Source organism: Centrocercus urophasianus, unplaced genomic scaffold (assembly GCF_019232065.1).
Source record: "Centrocercus urophasianus isolate 14NV4802_14NV808 unplaced genomic scaffold, USGS_Curo_1.0 seq_16, whole genome shotgun sequence".
Lineage (NCBI taxonomy): Eukaryota > Metazoa > Chordata > Aves > Galliformes > Phasianidae > Centrocercus > Centrocercus urophasianus.
In genome coordinates this window covers 22183930-22211567 of record NW_024884711.1, presented here as the reverse complement: position 1 = coordinate 22211567, position 27638 = coordinate 22183930, and the positions used below count along the sequence as shown (strand labels likewise).

The 27638-nt window shown below is 35.2% G+C and overlaps 1 protein-coding gene across 2 annotated transcripts in view; it reads left to right on the top strand.

Annotated features, from left to right (window-relative positions):
• Positions 1–27638, top strand: part of PHF14 (PHD finger protein 14) — a 151226-nt gene that overhangs the window by 108848 nt on the left and 14740 nt on the right. Inside the window, exons 18-19 of one of the 2 annotated variants that reach the window (XM_042816586.1) lie at positions 8264–8377; positions 10011–10093. The exons of the other annotated variant lie outside the window; for it this stretch is intronic. Of the exons in view, the coding sequence (XP_042672520.1) occupies positions 8264–8377; positions 10011–10082 (186 nt within the window). The 3' untranslated portion in view covers positions 10083–10093. The remainder of the gene's footprint in view (positions 1–8263; positions 8378–10010; positions 10094–27638) is intronic. 2 annotated transcript variants of the gene reach the window in all.

Below are 27638 nucleotides of genomic sequence, written 5' to 3'. Positions count from 1 at the left end.
CTGACTACAAAAGCTATTCCATTCCCATTTTAATAAGAGATTTTGTGGAAGTGCATATCAGTAGTCTCAAGGTAGAAAGTCTAAAATTTAATACACAGATTTATTCAGTTCAGTTATTGCATTTTATAATTTGCATGTTTGTGCAAGCACTGTGTGCATAATGTTTTTAGCTAAAGCAACTTAGTCTTCAATGTTATTTAAGGAATTATATTGAAGAAGGTCTTGGTGTGTGTTTTTTAATACAGATTAGAAACAAAAAAGATTTTTGCTTTAAAAAGTTAAAGAGAGGAAAATAAGCCCCCTAAAAATAGAGAGTAAGATCTATATTTTGAGCTAATTTAGCCTCATCATTCCATATATCATTCTTGGTGTTCTTAATTAGAGAAGAATGAGAAATTTCCAGGCCTTTTTGAGGATGCCTTCAAGCAGCAGCAGTGGGTTTGACCTTTCAATTCCTGCAGGCTCAGCAAAAGATGGCTGATAAATGTCACCTCTGAAATTGTGTCAACTGGGCTGCTCCTTCCCGTTTAAGTAAACAGCCCATTGTCAGTGCAGCTCAGTCTGACAGAACAAAACATCCCTATGTTTCAGCTGGCTACTTTGCATTAATAAGAGTATGTATTTCCATTAGTAGCTTAAACTTACTTCAAAGTATTCTTGAGTTACTGCACTCTGCTGACCAGTATGGATGAATAAATCAGGGGCACTTGCAAAATGAGATTCATAACATAATTGGTTGAAGTTCATTAAAGGTTATCTAGGATTTTTTTTTCTTTTTTTAACTTTGCACATTTTACTCCTCCTTAAAAGGGGAACATAAGAAATATTTTTATATGCACGCTCAAACATAGATGGATTCATTTCTTAAAATATTTCATACCCTTGAAGAAATGTTTTTGATCTCTGCCTTATCAGAGCAAGTAAAATATGATACCTTTTGAGATGGGGTCTAGAAAGAGAGAGAGAGAAGCAAAATGGGGTAAATTAATGGGACTGCAGAAGGACCCCTTGGCGTAGAAGGGGAAATGTGAGCACACAAACATTCTTAGGAATGTGAAAGCTCTACATGGAGGAATACACAAAAAGCCTCTCAGGGGAGAGCAGAGCGAGTTAAAAACTTGGGCTGTGGTAAAGAAGAGGGCACATAGAGCCTTCTCCCAGAGCAGGATAGAACAGCTACAAAGCGCTGAACTACAGGCAGATAAGTGGATGCCATGTGAGGAAAGTTCAGGGAGCTATAAAATGTACGTTATAAACTCAGAGTGCAAAATGATGTGCTATGCAGTCTCTTTATTTCCTCTTATTACTGGGGAAAAAAATCTGGAAGTGGGGAGATATGAAAACTGATTCTGATTTGATAACTAGCCTTTGACAATTCTGTGATGCTTTTGGCAATTGCGCATTTTAACATTGCTCTGTTTTGCATTATGTTGGGAAAATCTGGACTTCAAGGATTTGAAAAGCAAGAATCAGTGCTGATGAAGATTTAAGAAGCTAAATAAATATTACTTTAAGGACATCTCAAAGGAAAAAAAAAGCCCTGTGAATGTGCTGACCCTATCTTGAGAATTAAGTTAGATGGTACAATTTAAAGCTTTGTTCCGACATCTGACAGACACGCTCTGCATGCTGATGCATAGTATTGAAGATTGTGTGCTTGAAAGAAAGTCTTTTCTGAGCTACGTTCTATTTTTGTTCAAATAAAGCAGCTGTTTTTTGAGCAGAAATCTTCTCAAGTGCTCAGTTTTGTGGTTTGAGCAGAGTGTGAGCCAAGCATTGTGAGCAAACTTCATGTCTGCTTTCCCTCTGACTGATGGAGTGGTGTAAAGCAAACTGCTTGGGACAGAAATTGCGTGGGTGAGCAGCTTGGCCCGAGGGGTAGGAGTAAATTTCCTGCTGTACCTTACTGCACAGCTAACAGTGCTGTGTTCCTAATAACTTGTTGGGCAGTATCCTGAATCACGGTGAGAAAAAATTACAGAACAATAACTAGGAGGAAAGTGGTGTTGAGAAAAAGGGCGAAGTACAGATTTACTCTTATATGTAATGACAGTAGTGTTGTACAGCAGTCTGACCAGTATATTAATAGTCTGCAAACAGGTATTCATATAAAATCTGTCACACCAGATAATTACCATGTTATATAAGCCATAGGGGATATAGCTCAGGAATGATAGATGTTGGCTTTTTCCTTTTATTGAAGAAATTCTAAAATCAATCATGCAAAAAGATGCTTATATCGTTACTTTTGTCAGCAGTTTTGAGCCACGGCATATCTGTGATCAGTGGCTTTAAGCAATGACAGTAACAAGAAAGGTATACTCCTTTGTGCTATGTACAAGATACGAGGTTAGTGTCACAAACCTATACTTCAGTGGTTAATCCTAGTGTTTACGTATTTTTAAAAATTATACCACTTTAACAGCTGATTTCTTTAAGACTGCTCAGAGAATTCAGGGTCATAAAAAGCAGGCATTGAAAGACAGTTTTCGATTGATGGGAGAGTAAAAGGGAAATATAAAAATGTGGGAGAGTTTGATTTTAAAAGGGAAGGATTCATTCCACAGCGAGGTAGGATTACCACACTGACTTAATGCAAATGTGGAAAATGTGTTGATTAAAAAGGGAATGTGAATTCAGATTCCGGAGGTGAGTGGTGATACTTTCAGGCGGTAAGATATTCTGCTGTTTGCTGTTTCTATTTGCATAAGATAAAGTTGGAAGAGTAAATATGAAAAACATTATTTTGAGAGTGCTGTTTCTACCTTTAAATATATGTAGATTGTTGGGTTGGGTTTTTTTTTTTTTCATTTGAAGAATGCATCCTGAGCAAACATATGGCCCTGTTTCCTGTCATAATTTGTTCAGTTTTAATAAAATTCTAGAAATAGTAACATCTTTATTTTAAACAGCTGTGAAGGGAAGTCACCCTTTGACAGCTGGAAATGTAGGCAGATTTTGAAGATACAAACTTGCTTTTGTCAATGCTGTAGTTTTTTGGAAGTTAGAAGGATTATAAATTGAAGCAGATTGGTATTTAGTACGAACATCTTGTAACTTTATCACGTCTTCTATATTGCACACTTTGATAAAAAAATAGCATGAGGCTAAAATATGTAATGAAGGTCCTATGTTTGGAAAACTGAGAATTATGAAAAGATTTCTCTTTCGTCTCTGCCTTTAAAGAGGACAGCAGTTCTAGATCCAAATTGAGGTTTGTTACCTGAAGTGAAGCAGTTGCTCAGCCATCTGCTGAGAGCCTGTTGTGTTATCGGTGTGCAGACAAAGGAGTCATCGTCCCTTCTCAAGAGAGGGATGAAGCAGTGGAGAGCAAGCGCAAGAGTGCACCAGGAGTTAGCAGCCTGTGTAAAGGCTGCAGCTGTAATTTTGTATCTTTAGAGAGGGCAGATGAAGAGAGGAAATGGTCAGATGCAAAACAAAATCAGCACAAGGAGAATGTCAAAAGGAGTATAGGAGGAGGAAAGGAAATTTTACAGATACAGAGCGTGGGTTTTGAAGCCCTTATTCTTACCTCATTAAGCATTGCTGGGTAGAATGCAGGCAATGACAAAGTGATTGATCTTGTGTGTGTAAGGAGATTGAGATAAGCTCTGTTCCTGCTGGGCCTTTGCTTTGTCCATGAACTGTGGAGAATTACATATCCCTTGCATTCACTATATTTTACCATATCCTACCTAAGATATCAGAAAGACCTTCAAAGTGAACACATGGTGAGTAAGAGAGAGCAGGGAATGGTGGGAGCAGCTGGGATCATCTCCCACATCCTGGGCTTCTCAGGGGCCCTGCTCTGACCAAGCCAGGCGTTTCCCATGTCTCAGTGAATGTGGTGCTCTCTGAGCCTCACAGCACTGTGGCACTTGAGCAAAGATAGACTCATTTCTTCCCATAGTCCTTCAGCCCTAAGAAGCTGGCTTCATGTTTTGGAAAGAGCTTTTTTTTTTTTTTTTTCTTTTCTTTTTTTCTTTTGTAAGCCTAAAGAGGGGCAAATATTTCTACTTTGCTACTATTAAAAGTCTTTGTTAGTAACTTTAGCTTCCAATTCATTACTGCAGTCATGTCCTCAGAGCCTGGTGTAAGAGATAAACCCTTTGCAAATGAAGACAGCATCCATTTTCTTTCAACCTCAGGCCACACAAAATTGATTGGGGTAATAAAATGACAGTACCATGTAATATACTGACGGCTCTTTAATTTGAAAACTGGTTCCAGGCTGATTCAAAGCTTGTTTAAAGCTAATTTATGGCTTGTGTAATTTTCAACTGGACCAAGGTAAAGGATGATACATGAAAACTGATGCAAAGTTAACATAATATATTCAAACCTGCCAGCTTGAAATTATCTATAAAGGGTTTGGGGGCTTGTGAGTTGGTTCATTTGGATTCTTTTTTGTTTTTGTTTTGTTTTAAAGTAGTAGCAGCAGACTAGCTGATGCTCAGCTGGTATAAATATAAATACCGTCTTAAAATGCTGTTTTTCTGTCATCTTATTTCAAATGCAGCTTCTCATGCTTTCTAGCAGTCTTTTAGGAATGCTTTTTTATACATCAGTTCTTTATTTACTTCAAAATCAGAGGCTGCATAGAGCTTCTGTTTTATACAAGTTGACATCTGTTGTTTCTCTAACATAAAGGGTAAACAGATACAATGTTTCGTTTCCATAATATTCGTAATGAATATAGCCTTGGCAATGTACATGTCTGTAAAGAAGTATGTATATATATGGAAAATAAGTGTCCAATACATGTGTATTTATGTATGTATTGTGTATTTAAGACCTGTTCTTTTAAAGAAAAAAAAAAAGAAAAAAAGTCTTCAAACTAGAACTTGAAAAATAAACAAACAGAAAACCCAACATTAGCATAGCGTAAAATGTAAATATTACCCTCTGAAATCTATCACTTTTATGTAGCTCACAAATGAAATCCCCATCTGTTCTGTATGCACTATTGATTTTTCAGTGTATTATATCACTGCTAATTCTGCACAGCATAGAACAGAAACTAAGATAACGATGTTTACTTCCATTTCATTGGATGCAAATAGCATACACTCCAAACAGGATGAAAAAGAGGAAGAAAAAAAAATGGAGTACTTTGAGGAAATTTCTTTAGAGTTGGATAAACCTTTGATTTTTCCTCCTACCTTTGATCTCTACTGACCTGAGTTTAAAAAAAAAAAATAAAGTGCTGAAGGTCCAAGGTGTATCTTAAATTATATGAATAGTTAGGTTGTCTGAAAGCAGACATTGGTCAAGCAGATTTGCCTTTCTGCCATAAACAGTGGAATGTCTGCACATGTGGTTCTTCCTCTGTTTATACATCTCTGAACAGTCACATTATTCCTGGCTATATTTGAGGCTTACAAATAAACAAGAGGTGCTATTGACATCTTTTTCAAGATACAAAACCTTGAGAAAAGAAAAAGGTGGCATTTTTGCAAAGTCAATCTATATGTTGTGGTATAAATAATAGGAAGAAGACAAGAAATTTATTTTGTTTTTAAGCACCTTTTTCCACTTTATACCGTAAAATAATTGTTTGGGGTCAGTGAAACAGATGATAGTCCTTTCCTTTACAAAAGTAAACAGTGCTAATTTCAGGTGGTTTTATTTATCCAAGTGTAAGTCAGAATACTAGAAGTAGTTAGTAGAAATATTTTTTATTTGGCTGTGTACTCATAACACAGTGAGAAAAAGCTTTATGAAAGTTCTCACACTTTGTGGCATTTTTGTCATTGTACCTTACATAAATGGATCATGCTTCACTTACTGAATATGGTTATTTCCAAAACCTGTATTTCCTGTGTTGCTTAAGTACTTCATAACAGCATAGATTGCCTTTCATACAGATGTTTAGGCTTTGAATATTTTTCCTAAGAAGTGACAAAAGAGATGGCAAAACTGATGTTACAGGACAAGGAGAAGCATTTTCTCTGATTGTTTTTTGTCGAACAAAGTAAATTTGATTTCTATCTATCATCTTAAAAATGGGCTACTACATTGGCCAGCGTGTCCTTTAAACAACTAAGGAGAGGCATGGCTTAGGGGAAAAAGATATTGAGACTTGATCAGGGGAGAGCATCTGTGACATGCTGGTCCTGCTGAGAAAAAAGGAATGAAATAGGAATATACACTTATCAAATTGCTGCTGCACTGATGAGTTTTGGAACCCATTTTTTTTATTACTTTCAAAAAATATAACTAAGAAAGAAGTGTTGCCACCAGTATCTGGTCACAGGTATAATACCACAACATTTCTTAGGCACAAAAGACAGTCAGAATTCAAGTAGACAGATCACTGAACCGAAGAATTTGGACAAGTATGCCATTTTCTCCAAGCATGTGGTTGTTACTTTTGTATTTGTAAGCAGCACAGGAGAGCTCTTGGAAACACACCAAGCTGATAAATTACATAGCAGTGATTTAACTTTCTAGTCCTCATGGAGTAAACAAAATAGCATGGTTCAGTTCTCTGAATCAGTTCATGGATAATTGGGCCAGCAGCAAGAAGAGATAATTTTCTTGTCATTGTTATCCAGGAACCAAAATGAGGAGGGCCACTGAGCGTGGGGACATTTGCCTGTGCAAATTCAGATCTACTAAGGCAAAAGCAGGAACTGCGAGTGTGAACACAGTGCAGAAGTTTTACGTGGCAAAGATAGCAGTGAGCTTTCATGTGATGGATGGGGAAATATCAAATGTTTACTGTCAGAGTGCTTGAGATGTTTCTTCTTGTAATTCACCGTATTAAGCCAGTATGTTGATATTCTTGTGAGTAATTGAGAAAACTGAGCAAAATAGTGTTTTACTGTTCTTATCATAAAATTGGGATGGGGGCTCTACCAAAATGTCTCATTTTGCATTTGCTAATGCCTGTAAAACAGTTCAGTGAGACTTTGTTATTAACAATGATGGAATTCTTTATTCATCATTGAAAGCTGATTTTGCCTTTTAAGTCCTCCTGGCATTCAGCTTTCAACTTAAGGTGATAGACCACAGACTGTGGCAGAATATTTTGAGTCACAAAGAGGCAGTGCAACAAAAAAGTTGTAAATAGTTTTATTTGAAAAATTTAAGCTTAGAAGCTTTTTTTTTTTTTTAAACAGGGACTAACCTGAAAAGTTATATCAATTAGAGATATTGCATAACTCTCTCTTCAGGCCCGAAGAGATTTTCCCTACTTTATAGTCTCCAGCAACCTCATCTATGTATTCTCTATGTATCTATGTATTCTATGTATCATCTGCCCTCTGATTCTCAGTGTGGTTTTCAGTAATGAGTGTTGGACTACAGCATTCATTTTTCCTCTTCCAACAGTCCAAACATATTCATTTGGCTAAACTGCAAATGCTGAATATTATTAGTATGAAGTTTCAGTTTACATTTTAGAAGTTATGTCAAAAAACTTAATAATGAGCTTTGCAGCTTGCAGTTTTTGAAAGTGCAATCTTGATTTCCTTGCAATTAATGACTATAGGGAGAAAGTGGTACATCAAAAGCATATATTCTGCTTGCTAAGCGATGACATCTAAAATATCTTATTCCATAATGAGCATTACAAGCACAGTAGAGATAGTACCGATTAATGGATTTTTTCCTCCGTAGCAAAATATCTCAATCTATGCAGATATCAAAACCACTGTGAGAAGCAGTGGAGGTATTAAAGTGATTTTGTTTTGACTGATCTATTTTAGTAGCATTGCATCATAAATTCACAGTAAAGGTAATTTAGAAAATACAATATAAACTACCTATTTGTTTTTATTTTATTTATTTGACGATAGTGTTAACACTGACAATCAACTGCTATCTTTTCTAGCTTTAATATTTTTATGTGCTATATCAGTTTAAAGCAGTTGATAAAATCTATTTGTGTTGGGTTGTTTTAACATAGTCCCAGCTGTTTTGCAGAAACCTCCATCATAAATAAAGGGATGAAATGCAGGGGTAGGTATGGGCTAAACAAGCACACTTATTCAGAACTTCATGGTTCTAAAACACTAAATAGCTATTTGCTAAGCCTTAAAATGCTCTTGTGAAGAAAGTATTAGCATTTTATGAAAGTAAACGGCAGATATTTTTGTCTCTGGGATAAAGGTGTTGGCCCAGATTTAAACAAGGTTTTAGACTTCAAGTATTCTTTGTTTCTCTGTGCTTAGAGCACGCTTCCTCTGAGAAGTCTCTCCCTTTTGGGGTACCACACCAACATGCTGCTGAGGGGTCTATTTGTCTCTGTTGCCCTCAGGACTCCGAGCCGTCAAATGAGGTGGTCTCAGAGGCCCCAGGTAATGTGGTACCCTCTACCTCAAGAAGTAGCTCTGAAGAGCTGATATCGGTGGCACAGAAACATCCAGAAGAGGTAGGACCTTCTGTGTCTATTCTGTTCCAAGGTTAACTGTTGGGGAATACACGTTTGCCTCTGTTTTTCATGCCTAGGGTTGCTTTACTTGTAGCAGAGACTTTCTTAAAGCTAAAGCTCAATTTTATGCTCCCGTACCACTGACACACAAGACAAGCGTAAATTTCCAGACCTTTGTTATGTAAGTCAAGTGGCCTCCAACTAGTGCAGTTTAATACTGTTTCTTATTATCAGTGATTAGGAAAATATTTTTTTTTCATTATTCCTATCTTTCACACACCCATGATAGTATCAGGAAATCTGTTAGATTTGAGCACATGAAGCTTTATAAGACTAAAGAAACAGTAGCAGCAGGTGTATATAGTTATATAAGTAGATGTAAAGCATTTGTCATCCTTCCTTAAACCTAAACTTGGCTAACTGTTGGGTTGTGCAAAGGAAAGGCCCTTGGTCATATTATTGTGCCTTTCATTGTGATCTTTGTGTTCCAGAAAAATGATGCTAGATGATAATGATGTAGTGTGGGCATAAGGCCAACTCCCTGTTGTTATAAGAAAAGGTGCTGACTTGTAAGGTAGTTCCGTAACGTAGCCTGTGACTGACTTCTTCAGACCCCGGAGTGCATGCTTGTCTCAGTACATGATTTCTGGAGAGACGGTTGTCTGCTGAATTCAGACTTAAAACTTAATTTTATTATGAGATTCATCCTTCCAGGGAAAGGTTATTATATTTAATGAGATAAGTCTTTTGTTTGGAGTAACCTTAATACTCCTAATCTTGGCTTCCTCAAGCAGTTCAGTTATTGTTGTTAAGAATATGCCACACACAAGGTAATATTAAGACTTTTTTTTCCTCAGATTTTTTTTCTCTACAATTTTCCCTTTAAAAGAGAAAATGAAATATTAGCAGGAGGAACTACATCCATTACAGTGCCATTCACTGTTTCTCCTGTGCAGCCTATAGACAATTATCAAATACCTTCACAGATTTCTCCTTTCCTCTGATGATCTTCTCACTTTGTCTGAAGAAGAGGCAAGTCCTCAGTGCAGGGCTGGGAGAATTAATTCTTAAAAGTATCTTGTTTTCAGACTATAGTTACTTTGTACTCAGGTGATCACATCTAAACAGTCCAGTGGAAAAAGTAATGTAAACTTTTAGTAATATTTGTGTCTATTTTCTTGAGTAGCAAAGGGATCTTAGACTACGGAGGGTCATGGATTCTGGCTCCTAAGTCTCAGCTTTTCCAATTTATCTGTTTCTTCTCTGGAGGAATTCAGAAGCAGAGCAGAAGTGATATTTAGAAAGAAAGATAAAAGAAAAGTAATGCAGAAAGAAGGATGCAGCATGTTTAGTAAAAGCAGAGATGTCTATACAATTTTTGCCCATTAAGAGTACAGCTATGCTGTGGGGGATAATAAAATTGAGGAAATGTGAAAGAAGTGAAAGATGGAAATACACCTTTTGAATGTTAGTAAATATCTCAGTTTATGGTGAAGCTGTTCTGCTGAACATGGGGCCATGAAGTATTACACATGTTTAATAACAGAATGAGACTTCTCAAAACATAATTAATGCAGTTTATATCAAAACGGAGTGAGGTGAGTCAGAAAGAGTTTTGTGATTGGATTTGCAGGAAACCTTGAGAGGGGAGAACCAGTATGCTGAATTCCCAAATTCAGAACTCACTGTGAAACAACCCATCTAAGTTACGTGTGGGTAAGTCAGCACAGTAAGCAAATGTTTGTGAATTACACATTAATTAATTAATATTCAGAATTAACTATAGCTGTTAACTGATGCACTATTTCTGTAATAATGCATTCTCATCTGAATTTGACTCAAAAGATAGTGCTGGGGAAAAGGTCATGGTTGTTAATGAAATGATAAAATGCAGTCATGTATGGGGAAACAGGAAAGAAGTGCAAAGGGGGAAAAGCTATCCAGACTAAGGATTGCAGGAGAATGGAATAGATGAGCAAAGAAATAGATGGAACTTAGTGTTAAAGAAGTGTATCAGATTTGTAAATTTGAGAACAATTTATAGTAGGAGAAAGTCAGGAAAATCCCATGAATTGCTATTGTTATTTATATAACCCATGTTTTTTTCTGCTTATAATTCATTTTCCTCTTAGATAGTCCTGTCTGACTCAAACACTCAATATCTTTGTGTGATGTCATTTGATCACTTACATGAGGCTTTTTGCCTGTCCAGATGTTCTGCCAGTTAAGATGATGGCTGAGTGCTGAGTTCTCTTTCTCTGTGGCTGCCAGAGGGCAGCAGGGGATTTGCTCCTGGTACTACCCCCTTCTTACTATCCTCCTTTCATGCTCTGAAATCAGATGTAACTGTGTGACACGTGGACAGTGGCCAACAATGTAGCATATGGCAAAACTTGCTGCATTAGTAATGTTGAGAGTTCAGCTTTCATATCTGTGAAATTTTTGTGCCTGTGAAGGATTCAGGAAAATGTGTGTACTTCAGATTCCAAAATACTTGGGACTGTAAAATAACCAAGCTGTGTTTGAAGTTAGGGTTATATACTTTAGTCCATGTTTTCAAAAACTGTACAATCCCTTCTTGAGAAAAAATAATTTGTACAGATTTGAATGCTTGAATTAATTGGTATCCATACTGTAAGAAAGAAGTTACCTGTGTGCTTGGTGAGTTAATGCTGTTTATTGTCATTTTTAATAAGTAGCATGCAACACTGAAAATGAAAGAAAAGCTCAATGCATGTGAAAATGAACAAATATTTACTACCTGAATTTGTCACCTAATTAGACCTTCTTTGCAGTTTACTGGGAAAATGTGAAATAACTTTTAGTAAAATGTTATGCTAATTTACATAGTCTTTAAAATTACGTTAAAATCTTAAATTATGTAAATATTTTGTCCCTACAACGATTTCAAAATTTAGCACCTCCCTATTGTTAGTATTCCCTGACTCAATACATTATTGTATCCTGATACCACACATCCTTTGCTATTAGCTAATGAAAGAAAAATCTCTGAACATGTTGATTAATCAAGTTTCAGAGCTTTTCAAATGTGCTTGCTTGAATAATACTGTAATTATAAAGACTGAGAAGTTACATTTCCTTAGTCTTACACAATGAGTTCCAACCTTTTAGTTTTCCTGAGCTTCAGTGAGTGAAGAAAAATTGTCATGGGCCACATGGGTAGCTCCAAAAGTATCCTGTTATTTATTTCCTTGGAGACTACAACAGATAGAATGAGCACAGTAACTTGATAGAGCAAATTCTCAGTTACAAAACAGTGTTTTTCAACATAGTCACGCCCGTTAGCTGTACGTTTTCATCATTGAATCAGTGACATGCCTTTGCTTCTTACACACTTCCATATCAGGTGCCATTCTGACAGACTGCCCCTCTGCTGCCATGGCAACAAAATATAATGGAATATTGGCAGGAAGATTCAACCTCTACTGCTATACCACCGCCATCCACCTCTGAAGTCATAACAAGAATTACTTTCAGAGCAGCCCTTATAATGCACCATAGAAAGAGCAGCAAAACCATAAAACTAACGGGATATTTCAGCTCATTTGTTTCTGAAATAAATGCGTCAGGCTGGTTTGGTGGCAGTGGTTGCAATTTTTAGTGAGTCCTTAAGGTGCTCATCAGAGCTTTTTTATGAAACTTTACTCTTCCTGTGCTTCATCCTTGACAATGGTTGCTCACAGATGTGTGTACTGCCAAAGGAGATGATGGCATGAATAACATGCAACTGTGAAGCAATGGATATTTTTTTCTCCATTAACAGAGAGCTTATAAAAGTCTGATAAAGAGACATGAGCAAATTTCTGAGTTGGATATCTGTTTGCAACTCTTTACATTCCATTTGAAAATTCACAGGTAACGTATTTATGTCCACTGAAAATGGAATTACAAACGTAAGTTAATAATTTTTTTTTTTTTTTTTTTTTTTTTTTTTCCATTCTTGAAACATATTTTAAATTCCTGTACCAAAACTGAAAGCCAGGCTTCGTATTCTGTACTGTTCACAGGACTATGTTTAGCCAGTGTATCAAAATACATACAACTACTTGCCTTGACTTGACTTAGCACTGCACTGCGCCTTCCCCATGGCCTGGTTTCAGCCCAGGCAGTCTCAATAGCACACTGTTGTTTGGTTGCTGTGGGTGATGAGTGCGCACCTGGCCACTCAATAAGGAAGAGCTGCCACCAGGGGATGGGCCACACTGTGAGGCTTGCAGGCCATAGATTGGACATGTCTTCTTGGTCTGTCTTCTGGAGTCACTTGTACTGTTCATCTGGCAGTTGGCAGTCACAGTGTATTTACTAAATATATTACTTTATAGATGCACGCTGGATAAAGTGAAGAAAAAGTTTATTGTTAAAGTACTTGGGCAAGATTAGTGGTCTGCATTTTGATACCATTTACCATAAGCATCACTTGAGTCTGCTGAGAGAGACAACGTCAAGTGCTGGTTGAAGAAGAGACAAGTTTTGACAGTTCCCTTAAACCTGAGTCTCAGGAGAGGTGTATTCTCTTATTTAATTAGAAGTAAAACAGAAATGCATGAGTTATGTGTATTAATTTCTTTGCTGTTCTGGTGGCAAGTCAATTAATCATGTTTTAATAGCATAAACCTTGAGGCTAACAGAGCTGGTCTTTCTGGATGGCTGCATTGCTGGAGCAGTGCAGATACAGATAAAATGCTGTGCCACTCTCTCCATGACATTTAGCTCTGCTCGGTAAAATAGATAATAACCAACCAATTCCTTTTCTGCATGGCCCCTCTCTTCCCCCTGAAAATGTGTATGCATGGAGCATTTTAGGTAAAATATCAATGACCTCATTGTAGCACATGAATGTGAACAGCCCATGTATCTGTGTTTCTAAAAGTACAGAAGTTGTACAGAAAAACTGTAGGATTCTGAACTAAAGAAAGATTAATCTGCTTCTGAGCTATTACGTATTTAGTTCTTGCCCTAATATCTGAAGAGAGCACAGGTTTTTCTTCCATTAGTAATGCATAGCTGCATCATGGTTTTGTTTTGTAGGAAAAGATCCTATACGTAAGTCCTATACTTAAGACATCTTAATAAAGAAGGGAGGAAGGGAGGAAGGAAGAGAGAGAGGAAGAGAGGAAAGAAAGAAAGAGAGAAAGAAAGAAAAAAAAATCGTAAACTTCATTAGCAGAGCTTCCAGTCCATTTTTTTGCAGCTTTCTTACTCTGAGGTGTTTGCTTTATAAGGAAAGTATGATGTGACATGCTTTGAAAGAATAGAATAAAAGATAATTCCGTGGCATAGCATGTAATAATGCTCATGTGGTATTTTCTCCATTTAATGTTATTAGAAGGCTGTTAAATAACTGAATTTCCAACTTTCACTTTTCCTTTGAGAAAAATCTCAGTCATTGCCTACAATAAACGTTGGCTAGAATCAGGATGAGGATTTGCAGTCTTATTAGAGAAAACATATATTCGCATGTCTTTATACATAGATACAAATCTGTCAAGCTTGTAAAAAATAAATAAATAAATAAATAAATAAATAAAAACAACCCACCTGTTCATTCCTTACTAAACTTCAAGGGCTTAACAGTACTTTCCCTCTTTTCTGTGTAGCTGCAAGTTTGAATTCATTTGACAGAACTGTGGCAGATTGTTGTTGCTATAAATATGTTGCTTTTCCCGGCACACTCTTAAATGAGGAAAAAAAAAAAAAATACTTACCGAAATTGAATGGAAGACAGGTTAAATCTTGAACATTAATTTTTCTTTTAACTTAGTGCTCAAAAAAGTCATCACAAATTTCTATGCTATATGAATCTAGGAAACTCTTGATTTCTGAATAAAAGAGCAAATGCTGATTTACTAGTTACTTGCAATAGGCTGGAATCTCTTTAAGTTTAGAATATTTTGTGGGCTTAAGTCAGGAGCATTCGAAAGAAGATTGAAATTTTGTTACTTGACTGAAATTTGGTTATTTGGCCTGTGTTCCTCATGTCATATGAATTCTAACCGTCAAACTCATTTATTTAACAGAATTCGGTCACCTATTCAGATCATTTGGCACTCAGGAGATTTGTTTGACTTTACCTTTTATGCTTCTACAAGTAATTATTATGATTACTGTAATTTCCATTAATATTTCATAGCAAAAGTGCTAAGCCGTATGCCTAAAAAGCCTTAGAGTCCAACTGTGTTGAAAGTGAATTAATAATGAGCAGAGAAGAGTGCATAATACCTTTGGCTACTGATGTGATTCCTTTGTAAAATAAACTGGGAAATAGAGTAAGCATGCTCTGAAGTTAAGAATTCATATTTTCTGCCTAGTCTCTTCACATGACTGTTTTATGTAATCTTCTTAATAACAAAACGTAAAGGTTGTAAGATGGAAAAATGGATGGAAAATATTGTCATGCAGTTCTGCTTTTGAAGTTAAAATTTATTTATGTATATTCAAGCTCTAAATGGCCTTATGGAATGAGGCTTTCTCTTGGAAGAACATCATTAATGTAAAAAAATTAATTAGATCTGTTTAAAATTTCCACAAATCCAAGACATTTTTCTTTATTTAACCTTTTCACAGTCTCTGCCCTTCTTTAAAGTACGTTTAGTCCTATATCATCTGTTACTCAGGAAGGTATTTAATACATGACTTGGCATCATTTGCATTATACAAGAAGATTAACTTTACAAGCTCTGCTATTAATCTGAGTAGCTCTACATATTGACCTATGAAAGAAGATAATTAAGTTAGCTTAATTAAGTTAATTAATTGTTACACTCTGATGAACTTACTATTGAGAGAAAATTAAAGGCAAATAGAAAATGGCATTCATTGGTTTAAAATCATATTTTAAAGGATTTTACAAAGATACATTATATTTAGATGACAAAACTATCTATTGTGTAATAACCAAAGCACAGGCAATTAAAAATGTCAAAAGCTAAGAATCCCTGCAATATTCTCTTTTATTGCTTGACATTCAGCTATATTTCTAAAAGAAATAAAAAAAATCTGTGCTAGAAATGGGGAAAATAACCTTTATTTCCTACTCAAATAATTGAATTCAGAAATTGGCACCACAGTCTACAGACAGGCTGCAGAGAAAAGCATTCTATGCAAGCTAGATAAATTAAATAATCTGCAGTCATCCTCTCCTTTGGGGAGGAAAAAGAAGGAAAATATCACCAGGCAGCAAGCAGTACTCAGGCAAAAGTGCATACTTGCGTGTCACCTTAAGAAAGTCAGATGTTGATAAGTTGAAGGGGAAGCTTGTGTCTGCTCCGCTTCTTTGGTAAGTTTACTGATGGAAAACATTCAGGATTACATAAAAAGTTTTCTCTGTAGGCAGCCCATCCACAAAGCTTGAATATCTGTGACACGTTCACCATTCTTGGTACGTCATGATGAGTCCATTGGATATCACCGATTCAAGGTAGCCGTAGTTAATAAAAAGTAACTAGAAAAGGAGTGAAACATGCAAAAAATGCTGGGCAATATACACTGCCAAATGAACATTCATCTGTGAGATTCATTCATTCTACTATGGCGTTAGTTTGAAATTAATGTGTGAAAAATTATTAGTTCTGTATGACTGTTTTTTCCCTGTATTTTTCCTATATAAATACTCTGAATGGCATCTTCAGTGATTTTGGGATTTCTGGCATTCTTTCTGTTGTAAAAATGATTATTTTAAGTCAAGTGAAAACACTGTTTTCCCTGGGGTATTATTCTTTGGCATTTCCAGATCTTATGAATGGGTCATTGATCTGTGGATACAATCTTTAAAAAAAATAGCAGCATTGAAAGCGGGAAGCCAATGGCATTTAGAATTACTTGTAAAGATTTGTATTCATATTCTGAATACAGATGAGATGGAAATAGTTTATTTTAAAGAGAAAAAGAATCTTTTCTTGGATGTTACCAGCTTCATTGTAATTTGAAAAACTAATCTAAAAAAATCTTAAAAATTAATAAGAACAGAAGAAATGATTAAATTAGAGCTGATTTATATTTAATAAGACATATCATTTTTCTTTAATACGTTGCCCCCAAAAATATTTATTTTAATTTTTGTAAATTCAATTTGAAGTTAACATGTTATATTTTGTGTCTTTAGCATGCTAATGAATTGTTTGTATTTTAAGAAAAAAGGAAAGAAAAAGAAAGAACTAATTTTTTTAAGTTTAAACTACATAATCATGAAAATGTGTTTTTAGCTGGAGGAAGGCAGTGAGAAACATAGTGAAAAATTCTAATGAAGCAAACTTTAGGTAGGTTTTAATGAACACACTTTTAACTAACACATTTTAACTAGAAAGTAATTGCAAATTTAACAATTGAAGTCTGTTTCCCTAGAGCTGTATGTTTTTGTAGTTGTACTAATGTTGATGGACCTGAATGTACCCATATATGCTATCTGGTTGGCTGTGACTGGGTGTTTTGAGGCATTTGTGCAGTGTTATGATGCCAGGTTGTGTATGTTACTGTTGTTATTTGCTGAGTGGCATGTGTGATGTACCATTGAAATTCTTTCCTGGAAGGAAGTAAATTTAACTCCTTTCTTCAGTATCTGTTTGTAAACAGTCTTTTATTTTTAATTTATTTCTTTTCTGAATGATTTGTTCTCTTATCTGTAACATTTGAATGAAAAACTAAATGAATATGTTATGTAGTCATTTTTATGTAGTGTAAATATTATACCTTTCATCGTGCTGTGTAAAGAAAGCAGTGATCATTTTTATAGGTCATATATAATCTCAGAAAAATTCTGTTTTAGTTTAATATGACAGGTTAAAAATATTAGAATATTCTTTAAGTCTAGATTTCAGATGATGAACCTTGGGTACTGTTGGAAATTTCAATGTCATCTTTAAGGTACTGAAGATAAACAGAGGTCACTCAGAAGTCATTAATAATGTAGGTTATATGGATTTTTCCCTATCCAGTTGTTTCAGGTTTATCTCTGAATTGCAGTGGAATCCCAGTAGTGTTGAAGTGCTGCTTTATCAAAGTATTGTTTCTTTAAATTACTCTCACTTTTAAACAGCATATTTCACAGGCATTGAGGAGTTCATATTACCTAAACATTTATGCACAGTAGGATCATTGATGTGTTATTTATTAGACTCACTCTTTTTGTTATAAGCCTATATTTTTGTGATAGATATACATACCTTATCTTCCTTAATTAACAACAAATTAAAACTGAATTTATGTTAATGTAATACCAAATGGCTATTTTCTGAAGACTAGATTAGCAAATGACATCATCTTTCATAGCCCTCATTGACCTGCTAAGTCCTTCTTAGTTGAACAGTTTTCCTACAGTTAATCTTTTTTTTTTTTTTTTTTTTTTTTTTAATGCATACTTAACTGTCATAGATTTTCTAAACCTCTGCATCACATAGGATAGCCAGAAGAGTGTAGACTATGCTCTAGTTACAAACTTTCTTCTACATATAAAAAGTTAGAATGTTATTGAAAGTACAGTTAAACTCACAGAGACTTTGAATATGAGTAACATCACTGAGAAATTAGTTTTCCTATATTCAGCCCTGTTTTGTTGTTTTTTGGTTAGTCTTTTGTTTGTTTGTTTGTTTGTTTGTTTGTTTTTACTCTGTTAAGATTATTGGTTTTAGCCAGATTAGATTAAAAATGGAGTTGCTCATAGAATATAATTTGTGTGTCTGCATGCTGTGTGCATGCAAAATTTTAGATGTCAGTATCTGCAAAGTGTTGCTTGTTTTAGTAGAGTCCTTGGGGTTGAAAGAGTGGTACTTGAAATGGGAATTGAGGCAAAAATGATGCATTGTCCTTCTGAATTTACAGATAGTCCAGAAGTCACCATTGTTCTTATTTTATCCAGATTAGCAGCAGAGTAGAAAAAAAAAAAAAAAAAAAAAAAAAAAAAAAGCCTAATTTTTAACTTGTCATTATTTGAGAAAGTTTTCAATATCTGCAGAGGCAGATATTCAAAGTTATTCAAAAAAGGAAGCATGCAAAATTGCAAAAAACAAGCTCAACACCAGCAAGCAGAAAGATAGAAAGGATGGAATTTCTTTCTTTCTTCACCACAAATGTGAGATCCTGAAAAATCTCTCTGTATACCGTCAGATAAATTCATTTTCTCCCTCCACTCTTTCAAGATGTTGTGTAGGAACATTCACGGAATGACAGACAAACATACTAATGATTAAGCACAGAAAAAAAATTTAATAAACTTTTATTTTAACTATGAGTATTTTATCTGTGATTGTAAAAGTAGAAGAATTTATAGTTTTAAAATAATGTTATTTCTTGTAAAATCTGTTTTCTAAATTCCTTCAGTAGTGCTAAGTAATTTGGATGAAATGTCTTTATCTCAACATAATTGAGGTAAAAGCTATTGTAGTTAGTAATAACATTTCATTTGAGAAATTAGCAAGGACAGATTTCATTTGCTTCTGCCTTCACCTTGCATATTCCCTATCTGCCTGTGGCCATTGGAGGGGACAGGAAACTGTAGTTCATAGCTACTGCAGCTTCCTACTTGATTATGCCAAATGTTCACCTGCCAATGGATGAAGAAATTAAGCCAAAAATAATGTCAAAAAAGTAATACTTTTCAAATGCAGTATTGCATATATGGTGTGATTTCTGTTTTTTCTTCCAATTTAGCATGTATGAATTGCATAATATATATTGCTCACTTTTTTTAATACAAGAAAGTGCTCACACAAGTTGGCTTAGCCATTCCTTTTTCAGAGTATTAGACCTTCCAGATTATTATTTACTGAGTTAATGCTAGTTTATTTTCACTTTATTTATATACATTTTAATTTGAATTTAATAAATGTAAGCATTATACCCTTCCTGTGGTGACCTTACCCTAAGAGTTTGTCATTTTGATTTAATTTGAACTCCAGAATTTGTATTGTCAATTTGTTTAGAGTTTGCATTCAAGGGTATGTGGTTAAAAATAATCAATCAAAAAGAAAAGCTTTTTTTTTCTTTGTTTTTCTTTTTTTCATTTTTTTACATCAGAGAACTTCCATTTCTAGCAAAAAAACAAAAATAAAACAGACTTTTTGGATAGAACTATAACAAAAGAACCCGTTGCTGCTTTTTGGTTTGCACATAGTTGTTTTGGTTGTTTTTATGGTTGTTTTTTTTCTCCTTTTTAAAGTGAAAGACTGATACTATTTGATAATATTGTTTCAAATATTAGGAAATTTTACTTTTTTTTCCCTACCATCCCCATCCAACTGGAAAAAAAAAATGGATATACATAAGTAATGGGAACAAGATGAAAGAGGGTGAACAGATCACTTAATTGAACAAATGAATTCCTGTCCTCATTGATTGCTGAACTTAAACTGGGGAAATGTTGTACTTAGAAGCTGGGGAAATGAGAAGCTGTTTCCATAAATATTTGTACACTGTTAAAGCATGTCATTAATAGACTCTATCAAATCGGACCAAGGGTCTGCATCAAAACAGCCTCATCATCTATGTAGTCATGAAGTGAATGTCATCAGAAATCACTGGACTTGAACACTTATCAGCTTAGTGTGATAAAAAGGACTGTATTTTTGTTTATACAATAACCTGGAATCCTCATATTAAAACGTGGCAAATTTTTTTGCCCTTTTCTGTTCTAAGTGTGACACATGTAACAATTATTCATCATTCCATAATGGATCATTTTTATCGGAGTTCTTTGTCTCTTCTATATATATGGAATAAATATTTATGTTTTCTCATTTTTCTGAACTAGGAGATACTGATAGAATAGGTTTGAAGTGTCAACTATAATTCATTGCTTGCAAAGAAAGGCTTTATACTGATACTGTGTGAAAGGAAAAGAATATCTAAATCATTTCAGCAGCAAGCTTATAACCAAGATAATATCAGCATTTTCCTTCTTGAAAATATATCTGCCATAAATTAAAGGAGGTCTTTGGTATTTTATTAAAATGTTTGTGACAAGTTTAACCCCATCTTCAACAAGAATGGATGTATGAATACAAAAATCTTTTTGAAGAAAAAGTGAAGGTCAAGTAAAAGTTAAAACAAGCTTGCAGTAAACTTCATACTAATTCTGCAAATACTTTAACAGAACACTAAGAAATTTTGATGCTTATTTAGTACCGATCTGAAGGTGCACATTCTGTGTGGAGTAAGGTACATATTTAATATAGGGAGCATATATAAAAAATGTGATTTTATGGGATATACTCAGAATTTAGGTTTGGAATGCTGCCTAGAAATTTGATAACTGTTTTATTTACAAAATCAGATATTAGATGACAATTTGAGGATGAATCTTTCTTTGTCATAACTAAGACACGTGAAGCACTCCTTCATGTTGGAATTAATTAGTATGTTAGGAAGATCAATAATGTAAGGATATGTATTTGTGCTTTCTAGTGACGTGAATAAGCTAAGTGATCTTATAGTATTTGGTGCTGTTAAATTCTATTTGCATCATAGGAATGATAAGAATGTCATTAATGTGAAACAAAAATTAATTACTGTGATAAAGCAATAGGGCTTGTTTAATAGTGCATGATCAGTAGCTTGAAAGTTAGTTTTAATTTCAGTTTTAAAACCTGTAAATATTTTCCGTTTCTACGAGCAATGAATTTATAATAGTCTCAGTGGAATTTACTTTAAACTGGTCGCTTTGCAGAAACGAAGTGTTATGGCTGACTCAATTGCCTTGCCACCTGTTCTTGCTTTAATATTGCACCATCCCATCCTGAAATCAATGTGCATTATAAGGGTGATGGACATTCCCTCTACTGTCCATGGAGGACATTTGTGTAAGCAAATCTGTGACTTGGAGAGCTCAAACACAAGTATGAGGAATCCGAGTCATGGAAGCTGAAATTGGCAGCTTTTCTGTGTCAAACAGGTAAATGAATTGGTTAGCACTCTTCGCATTTTGTTCAGGTTTTTAGGCTTTTTTATGTTATGTTATGTTATGTTGTTCATGTATACAGAATTTTTGACGGTGTCCCCCTAGATAACACAGTACTTCAACACAAGCCACTGCCATCAGCTGTGTTGAGAACCTTCTTTAACTGATTCATTCAACTGCTTATAAGAGAAAAGCAATGGCATCAATAGCATCTGTATTTATACATTCTACACATTTCATTTATAAACACTATAACAATAGAGACATTGTCTCGACACCATGCAGTCTGGACACTGCATCCTCTTATCTTATGAAGAATGTTAGTAAATTAATAGTAATAAAGTCAAGTAGTCAATTGAATTGATCTATTTTACAGCTATTCTAAGTGTGATTGTAAACTTTTTTTAAAGTAAAATCTTTTCTCTCAGTTTCCTTTTCCTAGTACAAAGGAAGACATCTAATGTTGAAAACAAACCTTAACTAGGCGGACAAAAAGCAATTCTGAAAAAAAAAAAAAAAAAAATCAATCTGTCTGTATCTATATAGGTATACTTTTGGTCGCTTGCGCAGAATATGAGGATATGTCTACTTTGAACTATGAACTCTGTTGGGAGTCAGGCTCTTACATGTCATCAGTTTAGACTGTTATACGCATTTAGTGTCTTAGTATCCACAGTGCATCTTTTCAGAGCTTTAGCTTACCGATGTGTATAGCCGCATATTCCAGAGGCTTTTCTTGCTCTGGAAAAGCCTCAGTGTCCTTTGTTCCAAGAATATGGGTACACTAGATGAATGGATTTCATTACAAGTTGGTTGTTTTTCTTTGAATTTGAAATACTTAGAAATGGTTGGCTGTCTTCATCCGTTTCTGAAGTGTGGGGCATATCTGATGCTTGTGGAACAAGTATGATGCTTTCAGGGCAGACTGAGCAGGCACACATAAGTGTGATAATTTCATAATTCATAATTTTCAGGTGTGCCATGACACTTCTAAAGCAAGAATACTACAGGATCATGTACTCTTGTAGACTCTGAATGACTGGTGTTGACTTCTGAATTTCTTCATGAGCATTCATATCTTCAGAATGCTCTGTGAGGAACAGAAAGCCCATCATTGATCAGAAATGCAATCGTGTTACTTTTTTTCATGTGTTCCAAAAAGCTGTAAGCATGTGGCTTATACATTACAGCAAGTCAGCCAGCCAATCTCATGTTTGAAAGTGTTATTTGAAGCCCAATGGAGCAATGGGTTTTCTGAAGTGTTAATTTTTGCTAGACTGTGTATGTCTGAGTGTGCCTTTCTAAGGGCATGAATAATGTTGTTGGCTGCAGAATATCTACTTTTTGATTTTGAAGGCCTTGATAGATAAGTGGTTCATAAACATCAGTGTAAGAAGCAGAATAATGTGCAAGCCAAGCTATTGAAGAGATATGGCATTTCAAATGTTTGTACAGGCATAGCATTTTGTTGTCGGTTGCCTCTTATTCTTTCCTGCCATGGGCTATAAAATAATATGCCTTAAGGAAAGGAAATTAAGTAATGTATTTAACATTTTTTTATTACTGCGAATATGTAGGTGTTGTGGTGAAAGCAGAGTGAGTTAATCAATAGAAATTAGTTACAAAATTATCTCAGCTGCTACAAATGTGATCACAACCTGCTGTATTTCTCAGTAACAGCTGAGACAGAGGCTTCTGTTGTCACTATTAGTATCTGAATCTTTTTTCAGACTGATGAAATATTAATGTGATGGGTGTTCTAAAATATTTAAAAGTTTGAGTTATGAAACTGGTGTCCAACGGCAGACATAACATTATCAGCAATTAGTCCACTGCAACGAGACTTGAGTTTTCTCCTCCATTCCATCCCAACTGCACTAACATTTTTGGCAATCCCTTCAGCTTGAAACGACAGGAAGTTTAAATACAAACTACAAATAAAGATAAAAAACTGGGATGGGCAGTAATTAGATGCTGTGATTTAGACATGGATAAATTCTCTACCAAAGGAGAGAATAAGAACTGAATTCTGGCAAATGCTGTTATAGGCTACTGAATGGAGAGGTCTAAAAAAGACTGAATGCAAAGTTGGAGAATTATTTCTGTGTTGTATCCCTGCATTTGAAATGTTTAATTTTAAGATTCATAGTCATTCATGGTCAGCTGTATAAACTGTCTTGCTGAACAGAATAAACCTGATGATAAATACCATTTTGTGTATTCAAGAAACAGGACTCCTGGCTTAGAAGGCCTTAACAGTGAATGAATGAGCTAAAAATAATATAAATGAAATATTCAATGCATGTCAACTGTAAAAGTGGACACCAAAGGTATTGCTTTTTCTGGTTTGAATACATCACAATTGTCTCTCTTTTAGATCAGCTGACTGGAGACGTCTTTCTTTTTCCCCTTGATTTCAATGTTGTTTTGTTTTCCAAGCCTTTTAATGTCAGATTTAAAGGAAAAAAAAATAGTATTTTTGTTTGTTTGTTTGTTTGTTTTATTTTTTTGTAAGAAAGCAAACTAGCTGTCAGATATTTCCTTCTCGGAACATCTCCTCAGTCACCCACTTTGACTGTATCTATAAATGGTAAGCTGTTAATTCTACCTTGTCCTTGTAAAAGAGATGTTCTTTTAAAAAAGGAAATGGAGCAGAAACAAAGAGAGAACTGTGTCTTAAAGGAACAGAGGAATGGACAGCAAAATTTTCAGTTATGCTAGGGATCTTCAGAAATCTTCCAAGTTAAAGAGATGAGAAGTAGACTGTAAAAGCTGGAAGGAAACCAGCCTGGAGATGGTGAAATGTTTGCCAGAGAGTGAATGTCTGCATGTGTTGCCAAGGCAGCAAAAGGAAGTAGCTTCTGGGAGAGAGTGCAACCTTCAGACATGTTTTGGGCACCAACTTTTGTCTAAAGCTATCAGTTCTAAACAACCAGGCTGTGTTGCATTTAATGAAACCATCCAGACAAAATAAAATTGTTAGCCCTCACCTCAATCACTCAGAGAAACAGCAAGAAAAAGACAATCACAAGTATAGCCTGTATTTTTAGATAGACTAATAATGTGAGTCCTTTCCATTAAGTGAGCCCTACTAGTTTATTGCTGAAAACCAGTGCAGGTCTTCTTCATCTTCTCACAGCTTAACTTTGAAATGTTCTACAAGGGCAGCTCTGAAGTAATGCCTGTTATTTTGTTATGTTGGCCCATATCAGTGTCAGCTAGTGCTGATATGACAGTAAAGGTTGAATCTTCCCAGCAATATTACATTTTGTTGCCATGTGAGAGATGGCAGAAGAGGGGCATTCTGAGAGAATGGTGTCTGATATTGGAGTGCATGTGAAGCAAAGTTGTGTCACTGGATTCCTCCATGTGGGAAAAAATGGCACCCGCTGACATTGATCAATGCTTGCTGAATGTTTATGGAAACCAAACAGTAGCTGTGATCACAGTGAGGTGGTGGGTGGTGTGTTACAGCAGTGGGTGCAGCACCAGTGGGTCACCTCTGCTGGTGCAGATTTATACAAGCACAGCATGCAGGCCGTTCATTACTAGTGAAAATGCATAATTACAGGTGGCACCTATATTGAAAAATAATGTTTTGTAGCTGAGATTTTGCTCTATCAAATAGTGTTACTGTGCTCTTTGTATTTGATGTAATTTCTATGGAAGTAAACAGCAGGAATTACTTTTGGAGTGACCTACATATATAAGCAAAATCCTTATATCTTGTGAAATATATGTGGAAATTCAGATTTCTGTGGTGTGTAAAACTGACAATTATGGCTATGCAAAATAAACTGCATTACAAAAATACTTCACAAATGGTACAAAATACTCCATGGTTCCTTTTTCCTAGTGACATACAGTTGAGAATTTAGCATGCATCCCCTACGATAGAACTAATTTATCCACCTTTGGCTTCTATTTGTTGTGTTTTCCCACTGTGAAGGCAAGTAGGAGAGACACAGTTTAGTGCTGATGGTTGTTGCAATGAGCTGCCAGTGAGCTCTGGCAGTCAGTTCACTTACTTTGTGCTTATTGAAGATTCTGATTTGCAAGACTATAATCCATTAGTTTATTGAAATCTTCTTTTGGTTCGGATCTGTATCCTGATTCTACCCAAAGCATGACTTAGACATGGATCTGTATGAAGAGATAAAAGTTTGGCTAGGATTAAAAGGTATGGGGCATTGAATGTTGTGGTGGTAGAATCTGCATGCTGTACTTTCATTGTACTTGTGTTGCTTGAAGATAGTTGGGTTTTTATTTTTAATTAAATAGCCTCTGGTGAATCTTACTGATGATGTTCTGATGCTTTTTGAGTCATCACTGGATCTGCAGAACTTCTGCAAGGGAGACACTGTGATGGTGGTTTTTCTGGCCCTTCTTTGCCAGGATGCACAGTTGGCAAGCCCCTGGAATCCACAGTTATCTTTTGTTTTCAGGATGTCATCAAATTCTTATCTGTGGTAAAGTAGTCTAGGAATGACAAAGAGAAAACAGCAATATTAATTTACTGGGAAATCACTGTTTTATGCAACTCTAAAGTATGTATAAGGCTTTCCTTAAATGGGCTCCTAGCTGCTGTGGTGGGCTATTTAAGATGTGTATAAATGGCTTGATCTACAAAAAATTAGGAAATGATACCTGCTAATAGGGAAGCTATTGCTGAATAGGGTAGTTTATACTCTTAAAGGCTGCTACAATATACAAATCTGAGCCAAACAGTTGGGATAAGGATTACAATCAATTATTGTGACTTTCAGCTGTCTCTTCCTTTTCTTTTTGTCAGACTTAACCTCTTTCTTGCCCTTTTGAATCATATCTGTGTGGTAATTGTATGCACTCATAGCTAGTTTTGAAAGCCGGTTTGTGTGGAGTATGTGTAGGTTAGACTTCTGTTAATGAGGAGCTGACTGTGGGATTGGATTACTGCCTTCCAACACAAAACATTTCCTCTTTCAGTATTTTCACTACATTTTAGTCTATATTAAAGTGGAAATTGGATTAAAAGGACAAAGCGTGAAGTCATTTGCTGAAGCAAACAGTGTTAGTGCCAAATTTTGTATAAAAAGATGCTACTGAAAGGACTGCAGGGCTCTCTTCTAATCCACAGAGAATCCCTCCGCCTCTGAGTTTAAGGACTTCATTTTCAAATACAATGCACATGGGGTACGTAAAGCCCTGTTAAACAGTTCATTTTGTGCATTCATCTCTTGTTTGTTTACGGTATTAAAAATGTTGTTTCAGCCTGGAACAATCCCATCCATGCAGAAATCACTTTGTAAATGTAAATACTGTATTAGTGACAGCTCTCTTCAGAGCAAGAATTTTAACCTCTCAGGAAGTGCCAATTACTCTCTTCCTGTAAAGCTTTAAATATATGAAGGAAATTTCTTCATTCTATTTTTCTCAGTGAAAAAAAAAATACAGGAAAAAAATGGTTATATTGGTATTGTATGTAACAGTGAGCAGTTCTCACTATTAGTGAAAATGATGTGTTGATAGAGCAGTGAATTATATCTGCTCTTGAGTGGAGGGACTGTTATATGTGAAACTTCTGCTGTCCATTCTGAATATAGCAAAGTTTGAAATGCAAGCAGAAGATAGGACAAAAATGGTACGTTTTAAAATTCCCAAATCAGAAACTTGATATCCAAAAGTTTGTGCACACAAATATGTGATCTTAGGTCACAACCTTAAAAATTGCTATCACTTGATGCAGAACAACCAAAATTGATATAATTCAGGTTGACCACTGTATCATTCACAGGGGAGGTGCTGACTACTGCTTAAATGCTGTTAGAATATTAGTCTTCCTTGTAAAGCAGGTACTTGTCCTCCTGGAAAAGAAGAATAGACATTATCAAATTCATTTGATCCATTGCCTGATTAACTAGTACCCAATAGAGTTACTTCATTATGCTTTAAGAATTGGCTCTATTCTCTTTTCATCATTCCATACCAGGCACTTTTTTTTTTTTTTCTCTGGTCAAAAACAAGTTTATGAGAAGTAGAGTAGCTTTTCATATACTTTATAGCATGCTGCAGACTCTACTGAGTTTTGTATCATAAAATTTGTGCTATTAGTGGTTGTTTACTTTCTTGGAGATAAAAAATAAGCATCAGAATTTAGAACCAGACAATTTCTTGCAATAAGTATACTCGTTTTACATTTTCTTTCCTGGTTTCAAAAAGAGCATATGATGTTCTGCAGTAGAAAAGTTAATGCTTTTAAAGCCTTCTGTACTTTCTAAATGTAATGACAATGACAGCACTTAGCACTTACATAAATCTTTTCATGCATAAGACTCCATTCTGACATGGGAAGCATTATTATTCACATTTTACTAG